Source organism: Nematolebias whitei, chromosome 18 (genome assembly GCF_014905685.2).
Source record: "Nematolebias whitei isolate Nwh7 chromosome 18, NemWhi1, whole genome shotgun sequence".
Taxonomy (NCBI): Eukaryota; Metazoa; Chordata; class Actinopteri; order Cyprinodontiformes; family Rivulidae; genus Nematolebias; species Nematolebias whitei.
The window spans coordinates 30120545-30133297 of NC_056515.1; the positions used below are offsets into that span (position 1 = coordinate 30120545).

Genomic DNA, 12753 nt, shown 5'->3' on the forward strand with positions numbered 1-12753 from the left:
AGATATATATATATATATATCTCCAGCGACAAAAACTAAAACCCGACATCCAGACAAGAACGCCAAAATTTCCATTGCTGCTAAAAAACAAATAAACAAACAACAACAACAAACAAGCCAGGCCAGTAGTGTCGACATTAATGACAATTGACAATACCCTTGAATACCTTTTTCTTTGAATAAAAATTACATTTACATATAGAAAATAAGCAAAAATACAGAATAGTTAGTTTTGCAAACTTTCATGGGGATAGGAGCACAGTGTAACAATTGAACTATGTCCAAAGAGACAGAGAGCAAACAATTAAAATGAATTAACATGACAACTGTGTAGGCCTGCTCTCAAGTTATACGTCCTTTGTGACTATAAATGCCTTCAACCAAGGTAGAAGTACTTTCAGAGCTTCATTTGAAATGTGATGGATGGAGTTCTGGTTGAGAAAGCATGAACTTATAGAAACTGCAAAACCAAAATAAAGGAAGAGAAACTTGACAACGCCACCAAATGTTAGGATTCAAATAACATACCCGCAGCTGTAAAGATTCTGCATATCAAACTATAACTGGACAGTTTAAAAAAAGGACATCTGAAACTGTATATTAGTAGGTCTAGGAATAAAAATAACTTAATGTAGTGATCTATTTAGTCAGCCATATGGAAGTAAATAAAACTATGTGCACAACAAAATATACAAATGAAACCAAACCAAAAATTGGTGCATGCAGAGATTGCAAAACGATGTAAAGAAGACATCCTTATGTACCACCATAACTTGCCTTTTTAATTTGTTTATGAGGGCCAAGAGAGAGAAGTATGTGTTTAGAACTGCTTAAAAGCATTGCGCAAATTAGTAGATCAGCAGCACATGTATCAAACAAGGTGTGTCCCATCATGCCACTCTGACACAAAAACGTTTACCAAGCTGTGTATAGCTACTTATCCATTTGGGTGGTATCCAATTTTTGGTACCATTAAATCTCCCTAAAATTATACCCCAATACCATCTGCCTGAAATTGCTCGTCAAGCTGTATTATTATGTAATTTTAGGACATCTTGGGCTTCTGGTTGAGCTTCTGTTTTAAAAACCTTTTTATCTTTGAAAAAAGACTCAATGCACAATCATTATTTACCTTGTTGTTTTTTGCATTTTGAAGCAATTTCACAATAAATCAATAGGCATTTAAAAAAAATAAAGTTATAGAATCAAGATTTCGCCTCCCTGTTTGTGTGAAAAACGAGTATTTGACCCGATTTCTTTACAGTATGACCCACCACTTCTGCTGCGATCATTTTATAGCAAAAGATCACCCAACTTGAACATATTGTAGGGGTTTAGCTTCATCAGCTTCCTTCTCTTCTTCAGCCTTCACTCTGATGGCCCATGCACTATTGTGAAGGTTTTGAGGGTAAAAATGCAAAGTGGTACATTCATGTTCAGATGAATTTGGCTTACACATTTTACAAGTATTAAAATATTTGATTAGGCTAATAAGTTGTCAAATGTTTAAGTTCAAATATCAAATACAAGAGGGTCAATAGTTTTAGATACCCCAAGATGTTGCAATTGGCATTAGCTGCTTCATTTTTACCAATCCAAAGTAGAGATTAAGCAGAAATACATACCGTATACACAATAGCTGGGATAATATATTCAGTTTATAATTAAAGTTTTAAAAAAGAGATACTGATCAGAAAACAAGTTTGGCACAATCACCACATATTAGCCAAGGATTAATTGACACTAAAGTAACTGAAATTACCAATGTTTTTATGCTGCCATACATGTACGTTTGAGATTAGCATTAGTGAGTTTAACTGACACAATTCTGACAGTAATCTGACAAATTACCTCCTTCAAGTAACTGGCCACCTAATCTTTTTTATTTGGCTTAAATCACATGCGCCCGGAGAGGTTTTGTGGTGTTTGGTTCAGCAATTAAATCTCTGATGTTATCATTATTACATTAAAGTATGACCGGTAAAATGATGGAAGCTCATTATGGATGTTGAAACTGTCAGTTTTAATTTCAACAGGATGCTTTTGGTTTTTTTCCCCCTCAGAATGTTTGTGGTGGACCAAAATTATTGCATTCAGTTTATAGTGTATGTTTTAATTTAAGTATACACAAAAATGGAAATACTTTTGCAAAACTGCAATAAAATTATGCATGTTGACAAAATGTAGGCCTGTGAGATAGTGTACTCACTGGATGCTGCTAAAAAGTTAAGATTAAACAAAACAACGCTAAAGCCAATAAAACCAATTTCTTCAATTAGCTGAACACCTTCCTTTTTCCATTTCTAAAGCTCTGCTAAATACTATTAAGACAAACAGTTTAGATAAAAACAACTATTTAAAGAAATACGCTTACCAGAAGTTACTGTTTTACCAGAGATAATTAGATGAAAAGCCAAGATGTGCTGAAGTTGGTATAGTACAAAAATGGAAACCAGTGTCATAAATAGTACTATTTTCAAGCTGCAGCTTGATCTGTTTCTCAGCAGTTTCTGTTCCAATCATGCATGAACCATATTTGCCTAGTCCATTTTAAAAATGGCTTAAAAAGTGAAACACATTTTGTATTTCACCCAGCATCTGTAGTAAATAGCTTACCTTCAAGTTAGAGGAAAGATTAAATGCACATATACAATATCTTTAGGAAGTGTAGTTAATAAATCTTAAAGTTTGTAATAGGAATGCACGATATATACGGCACACGGTAGAAATTATAGACATTTATCCTATGAGAGATCTGTATTCTACCGGCTAACCACATTAATGCTGTGTCTGATGTAAAAATCAGAGTCGTCAGATTTAATCGTTACTTTTTTTAGTTAAAAACTGTGCGTAAGTGATGTTAAAGTCCTTTCTTCGAGAGCTAAGTAGTGAAGCTGCACGTTAACTACTTCCAGCTTGCCATACTCGTATTTGGACGCATGCGCAAAACGCTATGTTCTGTCGAAAGATTTTTTTTTTTTGTCGAAAGTTCGTTGGTCAACTTTAGAGAGTGCATTTGAGCTAACAAAAAAAAGAAATGATTAAACCTGCTCTATGATCTGTGAAAAGAACGTTGTGTTGTGTGATTTTACTGCGAGACCCTCTGATAAAAGCCACAGAGGAAACTGGTCGCCTTTTTGTGTCAGCTCTCCTTAAAGCGGAAGGAGATGCCCACTAGAGGGTTGGAGGGTGAAGTGTTTGAGTGTAAAATGTTGCTCTGTTGCTGTTCATTTCTTGAGAATGCTGGAAACTGTTAAGAGTTAACAACATATTATTTTGTTTAAAACATATGGCTAAAACTACATTTGATATATTTTGCACTGTTTTGCACTACAAGAAAGAAGCCTAACACTTAATTTGTTAATTATTTAAAAACTCTCTGGACCTAGTAGTGGAATTTTCTTAATTGAGATTATTTTGTGGTATAGAAGTTTTCAAAATAAATGATGGCAAAAGGACACCCTATGCTTTTTTCCTAATTCATAGTTTTATACCAAAAACATATTGTGATATATATCGTTACCGCCACCCATCACAATACATATCGTGATGTGAATTATATGCCATATCGTACATCCCTAGACTTTGTAATAGTCAACCTTTCTCTCTTCTTACAACATTATTAAAGTCTAGCAATATATATTCACTAAAGAATGCAAATCCAACCTTTTCATAACACACTTCTTTATATGAATTATATCAGTCTACAAGATTTTTTCTCAGGATCTCCAAGTGGGCTTTGTGTGTTAATAAGTCAATAAACATGATTTAACTGCATGTTAGGACTAGGCATGGCTTTTCAAGATACAGTGTCAACACATCAGTGCCTAAATCAGTTTTCTCATGATACCGTTCCCATGATTTAGCTGTCTGAAATTTATTTTTAAAAAGACATTGGTTGTGCATTTTCTCGAACATCTAAAGAGTTAGCCATGGCTTGTCTAACAGAAGAGCAACACCTGTATTTCTTTTCAAATTAAGTTTTTAAATTAATGTTTGCAACACATTACAAAAGTTAACATATCAACATATACTGATACAAAAGGCTAATAACCCAGCTAATCAATTAACACTCATTTAGGATTATGAGTGTTTGTCTCAGGCTGAGGAATTCAAATATCTGGGAGTCTTGTTTGGAAGTGAAATTAGGATGGAGCAGGAGATGGATTGAAAGATTGGGGCTTTGTCCACAATAATGAACTCTCATGGTGAAGAAAGAGTTGAGACAAAAGGCAAAACTCTTGATCAGCTGTTTTGCCCATGTGTCACCCTTCACCCACAGACATGAGATGTGGATTGCGTTCTAAAAAACAAGATTCATTCAACCTTCATTTAGACAGGTAAATCCCATTGAGCCTCCAGGACTCATTTACAAGAGAGGCCTGATTTCAACAAAGAAAGATGACAACAATGGACAACAGCAACAACAATAAACAATTATTAAAAGTCATAATAAAGGTTTTTTATTTATTTTTTTATTTTTTTTACAAATAGGATGACTAAAAGAAAAAGGTAACCAAAAAAAAACCAGCTAGATTCTAAGGCGAATGTAGAAAACTAAAAACAGGAACATGTCTGCGTTGGTCCCTGCCAGAAGTCCAACAGATTCTTAAAGCCACTTAGAGAGGTCAAGGTCGAGAGCTTCAAATCTTTTTGTAAGATATTCCAGGAAACAGGAGCGGAGTAGGAGAAGGCCCTTTTGCCTAGTTCAGTCCTCATTGAGCGAACACTGCAGGTAATAATGTCCTGAGAGCGCATGCCATAGCTGCACTCATGCAGGGACATGTAGGAGGTGATGTAAGAAGGCAGCAGACCAAGAAGTGATTTAAAGATGAAAATGCACCAGTGGGAGAGACTGCGTGAAGTTAATGATGTCCAGTTAACCAGTGAATACAGGGTGCAGTGGTGGGTAAGATAATCACAGCCAGTTATGAATCTTAGTGCACCATGATAGACAGCATCCAACATCTGCAGGGTTCTTGTAAGAGCGTTCATGTAAATAATGTCACCGTAATCAATGGAGGGAAGGAAAGTCACAGATACAAGGCATTTCCTAGCATTCAGGGTTAGACTGGATCTGTTTCTGAAAAAGAAACCCAGTTTAACTTTCAGTTTCTTTACCAAGTTTTCCACATGGAGCTTAAAAGAGAGATGTAAGTCGACCAAGATACCCAAATATTTATAGGAATCAACAAACTCAATCGGGACACCATTTTAGGATCAAATCGGAGGAAGAACTGCTGGGGCCAACTTTCTATTTGAAAAAAGCATCCCTTTGGTTTTGTCGGCATTTAGGACAAGTTTGAGGTGGAACAAATCTGTCTGGATGTAGTTGAATGCAGATTTCAAACGCTGGAAAGTCTTAGCAACAGTTTTAGCTCGACAATAAACAACTGTGTCATCAGCATAGAAATGTATGGATGCATCAGGGATGTTTTTACCTACGTTATGTATGTAGATTGTAAAGAGGGTGGGTCCTAAGACTGAGCCTTGTGGTACACCATTGTTGATTGTTAAATAACTGGAGGAAGTACCATTATGTTGAACACATTACCTCCAGTCTGAAAGATAGTTAGAGAACCAACCAATGGTGTTATCCAGCCAATCCAACCAATCCAACCAATGGATTATTGAGCATGCATCAGGACAACCAATGGTGTGTTCTGAGAAACCAATTTCTGAGAGCTTATGACACAAGATGTTATGATCCACAGTATCAAAAGCTTTAGACAGATCTAAGAAAAGTGCAGCACAATAATCCTTAGCATCCAGTGCTTCAACAACGTCATTAAGAACCTTCAGTGAAGCAGTGGTTGTGCTGTGTTTTTTTCCTGAAACCAGATTGATGTGGAGGTAAGATGTTAAATGAGTCCAGGTAATTTATGATTTGAGAGTTTATCAGTTTTTCTAGAACCTTGGCTAAAATACAGAGTTTAGAGATTGGTCGATAGTTGTTCAGTGAGGTGGGGGTCACCTCCCTTCAGCAAAGGAAGAACAAAGGCTGTTTTCCAAGTGTCTGGGATGGAGTTTTGTCTTATGGAGAGATTGAAGATGTGGGTCACAGGGACTGTGATGATATGAGCAGCCAGCCTTAAGAAATAAGGTGGAAGTTCATCTGGACCTGCAGATTTTTTAGGATCAAGATCTTTTAACAGTTTATTGACCTCACTGACTGAGAACAGAGAAAAAGAGTAGGTGTGATTAACTGAGGATTGACTTGTAGGAGGGATTTGATTTGTAGAAGTTTGGTTATTAAGTGAAGTGGCTGATTTTCCATTAGTAACAGTGTCAAATAAAGAACTAGAAGCAACAAAATGTTTGTTGAAACAGTTCAGGATCTCGTGCTTATTTGACACAGGAACAGAGTTAACGAGAAGTTGTGATGAGATGATTGGGGGGTGCCAAAGAGAGATTTGATGGTTTTCCAGAATCTGTTAGGGTCATTTAGATTTTTGGAGGTCTGAGATAAGAAATTGTTGCGTTTTGCTGCTTTGACAGCAGTTGTGCATTTATTCCTCATCTGTCGAAAACTCAACCAATCAGTGTCTGAGTCAGATTTTCTCGCTGTGGCCCAAAGATGGTCTCTCCTGTGCAGGAGGTCAACTACCTCTGGAGTAAACCAGGGGCTGTCTCGTCCCTTTATTCTGAACTGATGAAAAGGAGCATGTTTGTTCACAAAATAAATGAAACTATTATGAAAATAGTTCCAAGCGGAGTTCACGTCATCAGTTAACAGAATACGATGCCAGTCACAGTGAGACAGATCCCAGAGGAATGACTGTTCACAAAAATGTTTCAGATCCCTTTTTTGAATTAATCGGGGCTTAGAAGGTGGAAGTTTAATATCTCTCAAAGCCACTGTCACACAATGATCACTCAAGATATTGGCAAATACACCTGTACCAGGGAATTTGTGAGGCATATTAGTTAGAAATAGGTCTAAGATGGAAGATTTTTCAGGACGGTTTTTATTTAATCTAGTGGGAGAGTTGATCAATTGGGTAAGATTGAGAGACAGGCAACATTCCTTGAATTTATCACAGAGGGGGGTCGACTTACCACAATTAATGTTGAGGTCTCCTGCCAAAAGGATCTCTTTGAATTTTAAATGACCAAGAAATTTCATCAGGGCGGACAGAGCCTCAGGTGTTGCTGAGGGTGGACGGTAACAACAGACTACAGATAAGATCTGGCCACCATTCAAGGTGATATTTACAGCTAAGGCTTCAAACTGGTTTGGAATTGTTTTAGAAGACACGGGACTAGCAACCAAAGAATCTCTGATGTAAACAACGACTCCTCCCCCCTTTTTTGATGATCACAGCGGTAGATGTTAAATCCATTGATTGCCAGGTCATTATTGAGTACAGATTAGTTGAGCCAGGTTTCAGAGATGAAGATTATGTCTGCCCCAGAAGAACTGACCAGAATTTTCAAGGCATCAAGTTTTCTCAGAAGGCTAAGTGCGTTTACATGCAGAAAATGAAGACCAGACATGTTCTTAAAGTCATTTGGTGTCATATAAACAGTGGGGGGTCCAGGATTGGGTTGAATCCCTGAGAGCAGTAATAACATTATTATCAGACATTTTCTTGAGTTTTTTGTGACTGATGTGTAATTACAGGAGTTAACAGTGTGACAATTAGCCCCCATAATCGAATAATGAGAAACATTAATGAAGACGCGATCATTCCGAACCCAAAAACAGTGAAAGTTGCAGTGATGGGCAGATTCAGGTGTATTAACAAGATTCAGTGACTCCAGATAATCTGAGAACTGAAAATAGTGACAGTAATATGAATGATGCAGAAAAGTCTCAGACCATAAAATGTCACAATTCAAATGGGCAAACAAACCCGACGAGGTGGCCCAACTGCAGTTTGAATTGGGCTAAGGGGGGCTCCGGCCCCCCAGTGAAGACGGATGGATGGATGGATGGATGGATGGTTGGATGGATGGATGGATGGATGCTCCCATGGGAAACAGAAGCTGGGTCCAGAATCAACAGGCCAAAACAGAAACAGATAATTCGCAGCAAATAGCAGAACGAGCTGCCAGAAAATCATCCTGAAGTGAAAGGCATGATCCTAGCTCGTTTCAGGTCAACAGGGGCCAACAGCGTGATCCGGAATAAAATTAATTATTATCCAGGTGAGTTTGGATGGAGGCCTGCAGCAACTCCGATACAAACTCCGAACTTCTATCGAGCATCACGCAGCCCTGCTCCTTCATGCTGCTCCTCCGCTTCTCAGCACAACACCTCCACACCCGACAGCATGAGAGGCACCCCCAGTGAAAAACGAGACTGACCGGAGAGGCGGAGGCTGAAGTCGACACTGGTCCGGTCCGGTTCTGCTCCAGTCCGGCTCCGGCGCTCCACAGCACGAGAAACGGAGAGGCTGAAGTTGTCCCTGGCCCGGTTCTGCTCCGGTCCGGTGGCACTTCAAAGCACCGGAGCATCTCCTCCAGGCGAAAACAGCAATTCCACGGAGGTGGACAGTCCTTTGTGAAAAGTAACGGGCTGCTCACTGAAGCTGAGACCGGCTCTGTTGAAGACAAAAGTCCCCCACAGCCAACTCTGTTCGGTTCTGGTCCAGTTCGAGGGTCACAGGTACACTTCCCCCACACCTATGTAGACACCACGAGGGCCAGTCCAGCAGAAAACCAGCAAAATACCACCCGGCGATTTTTGTCGGAACCAGGTAGAACCACAAAGGTCCAGATGAAAGATCGTTGAGGTCCAGAGAGACAGAAAAAACACCGGACCTTTGTGCGACGACTCCCCAGCTCGAGGGGTCACCTGGCCGGCAGGGTGCGCTCAGAGTGACCGGTGGGGTGGGAGCAGCCGATCTTGGACCAAAATATATTTTTGGACGGTCCTGTCTGGCTCTCTGAGTCACTGAACACTGAATTCGGTTGGAAGGGGGACCAACTTTAGTCCGGTTCGAAAAAACGGGTCAGTTTGATGATAAAAGACTGCAGAGAAGCCGGAGGGAGCTGCCGTCCATCAGCTCGCCGGAAGTGAAGTGATTCTGGATACAAGCAGCTGAAACGAGCCTTCTCCATATGTGGCTGGATTTAGAGATAAGGTTGAGACTCGTCATCCAGGGGGAGCTCGGAATAGAGCCACTGCTCCTCCACATTGAAAGGAGTCGGTTGAGGTGGCTCTCTTTGGAGGTTTTCCAGGCATGCCCCACTGGGAGAAGATCCCAGGTCAGACCTTGCTGGAAGGATTAAGTATCTTCTCTAGTATGGAAACGCCTTGGGATGCCCCGGGAGGATGGATGGATGGATGATCAGGCTTTTCAATGTTAATTTATAAAAAGCAGAACAGCAGAGAAGTAATATTCTGAGCTATAAACACAATTACTTAGTTTGTTAACGCTTGTGTTTTTGCTGACACTACATTTACATTAAATTTAAAAGAATCAATACATCTGATTAAATGAATAGCTTAGATCTTCAATAGCATCAAAAACACAAATTTGATAAATAATTAGTTTTAAATCTGTTGTAACTGCAGGAAAAATCTGAACCACTGACTTTAAACAAAGTGACAGTCAATATGTAAATTTGTATTTTCTCAGTCTCCTTAAATATACCTGTGCAATATTAACAAATTAAAACTATATTATTAGGTATTATGTTGTTATACCTTTCATTACTAGGCAATATGTGATATCATTTAAACAGCAAAGGTGCATTTTTTGTGTTTAAATAAAACCAAACAATATGATTCATTTTTGAAAATGTTATAAGAATATTGTGGTGAACTATTTTTTGCTAAAACCTAACAGTGTAAGAATCTCATACCAGCCCAGTTAGGACCCCTTCACAATGTTGGATAAATGTTGCTTTTTATTTTAAAGTAAAACTGAAACTTCTTTGACTGTTTCATAATTTGAAACAAGTACAGAAAAAAGGTAGAACCAATCACTGAATCGCTGTAGTGGATTGAATTTAAGGAAGTGCAATGAAGCTTTTACTTTTTAATTCTAGCTAAATGGTAAATAAATGGACTGTACTTATGTAGCGCCTTACCAAGACACTCAAAGCGCTTTACACTACAATCTGTGCCCTCATTTACCCATTCATACAACACTCTACTAGATCTCTACAAAGCTAATTGAACAAATCATTCTAAAAAGACTAATATGTGCTTTATCACATTCATACACTGATGGGACACACATCGAAGGCAACGAGGGGTTCAGTGTCTTGCCCAGGAACACTTGGGCATGTGACTGCTGCTGGATTCAAACCCCCAACTCTGCCCAGTTTAGTTATCACTTCCATAAACATATATTTAATGCAAGGTATGGTATATTGAAAAAGAAGTGGTCTGGTGATATTAGCTTCTTAAAAACTACAATCACATAATTCAACATCACTGAAATACTTATGGTTAGAGAAGTATGAAGTGAAATGAATAGTCCAGAAAATGAATATTGATGATATTACTTTTAATTTCTTGTGTATTATAACTGATAGTGATCATTTATCAACTAGCTCCTCACCTCACTAATGCCTGTCAGCAGCAATCATGATAGTATAAATAAGCCAGATTAATAAATGACCAATAATAATTTGTTGTGCATTTAATTAAATTGTGTGATTAAGAAGTGTTCAGTCTGAACGAAAATGAGGATGTCTTTAGGAAATTATGCTTCTCCTGCACACAAGACTTATTCCTCTGTTACATGATAATAATAGAAAAGTATTTACGTCACTCTTGAGTTTAAAGAAAAATCCTCGACTGGAAAGATTTGGAAAACTGATGAGTTAAAAAGTAATTTCAAGTTATGTAAATCATTTGCAACCCTTTCTACTCTTAAACAGAATGGCTCGAGATACACAACACAACCACTGTTTTTGATACATTATACAAATGATAGACAGACTCAGCGTTTGTAACAATTTTACCAACATTGACCAAACTAGGCCTTGACAAAGTGGTCATTTTCATTCATAGGGAACAACGCTCTTCTTTGTAAACAAGTATCTTCGCCAAATCTACTAACCAAGCACTGACAAGGAACCTTAACAATAATAAGCGGACTTTTAAACACGTATTCAGCACTAATCCAAAAAAAATGTTCACTTGTGACAACAGCTGCTAATTCACAAAACAAAAAGAGGCATTTTCTGTCAAGAAAGCGATGCTAGTTTAGCTTAACCTTTGTTGCTGTGTGCAGTCGGTCGACGAGAAAACCAAGCTAACGTCAACTTTGCTGCTCCATACCGTCAATCTAGCACCCAATGACCCAATTTAGGTACAAGCTGCAGTGATTAAAAAAAAAAGACACAGTAATACACTTTCCAACAAACCCAAATGAGCATGTCAAGCCGTCAACAGGAGGGCTAGCTTTTCGGTGTTCGCTCACAATAGCATCCTTGGATTTGACCGCAGCTGAATAAAGTTAGCTTACCAATAGCTGCAGCTAGCCGGAGAGGTTGGGGAAAATATAAGTGTTTGCGTGATAATTTTGCCACTACATGGTTACAAATCGAAATGAAGCCGTCACCGAGATGAGACAAATACATGCACAAGAAGACAGGCGCAGAATTAGCTGTTTTTAAGTCATAATGAAGTCGGAGTTAGCAGCATGCTAACAGTGTGTAGCTACTAATCGGTAGCGCAACGCCTGTGCGCACTCACCAAGAGGAGTAGCCTTGCTCCGCCATATCGCCGAAAACACTGGGCTCCGCGGCTTCGGCTAACAGATTCAGGTCCGGGTGTCAACCCGTTGGGACCTGGGAGAGGATTTCTGCTTTTCCTTCGCAATCCGCCGTCCTAGCAGTCACTTCTAGGTGGCAACATGATGATACATTCCGGGGAGCAGCTAGTGATCACTAGCTGAATTTCTCGGCGATTGAAACGAATGATGGTTTGCTATCGTTTGGTGGACAAGACAAAGCACCCCCCCCTAAAGAAAAGAAAACAAAACAAAAAAAACATGTAATTTTTCTCGTCGGCTTCACTAATGTCCTGCCGTCACCCCCAGCCAGGAAGGCTCGGTCCGCAACGATGCTACACCCACTGTAAATCCATATTCAGTCCGATGTAGCCAGAGTAAATTCGGAAATTCCTCACGTCTGCACCGCTGGCTGATATGGAAGACGTTCAGCTTTGTTTTCTATAGCGAGTCCTCGCGAACGCGCACAATCACCCTGCCGTAGGTTTGCACGGGGACGCGCTCTAAACGCTGTCATGCACTGAAAACATGGCAATTATTTCCTTTTTACCCGCCAGCACTGCAGCCTGTCGCGCTCATACCCCCACCCCACTGAAGCCCGAATATTACGTAGACTGCAAAATACATTATTAAATAAGGTAATTTAGACTCAGAGCAGATATTTCATTACAGATAGATGGTGTCAAAGGTTCAAGTTTCAAACTTGAATCACCACTGAACTAAACTTGAATCATTTTTAACACATATAGAATTAGAACCATACAACAAAATTATTTCTAGTTGTTTTTAATTGATTTTTAAAATTATTTTAATTGATTTTTAATTGGGGCAGCACGGTGGCGCAACTGGCAGAGCCGCTGCCTCCCAACAGCAGGTCCCTGGTTCAAACCCTGGTCCAGGGGCCTTTCTGTGTGGAGTTTGCATGTTCTCTCCGTGCATGCGTGGGTTTTCTCCTCGTGCTCCGGTTTCCTCCCACATACCAAACACATGCATGTTAGGTTGATTGGTAACTCTAAATTGTCCCTAGGTGTGAGTGAGAAAGTGAATGGTTGTTTGT

The 12753-nt window shown here is 39.3% G+C and overlaps 1 protein-coding gene across 1 annotated transcript in view; it reads right to left on the minus strand.

The window, feature by feature from the left end:
- The window catches only part of sppl3 (signal peptide peptidase 3), a 33086-nt gene extending 20984 nt beyond the window's left edge, over positions 1-12102 (minus strand). The window contains exon 1 of the mRNA XM_037692033.1: positions 11660-12102. Within this exon, the coding sequence (XP_037547961.1) occupies positions 11660-11685 (26 nt within the window). The 5' untranslated portion in view covers positions 11686-12102. The remainder of the gene's footprint in view (positions 1-11659) is intronic.
- Positions 12103-12753: the final 651 nt, after the last annotated feature.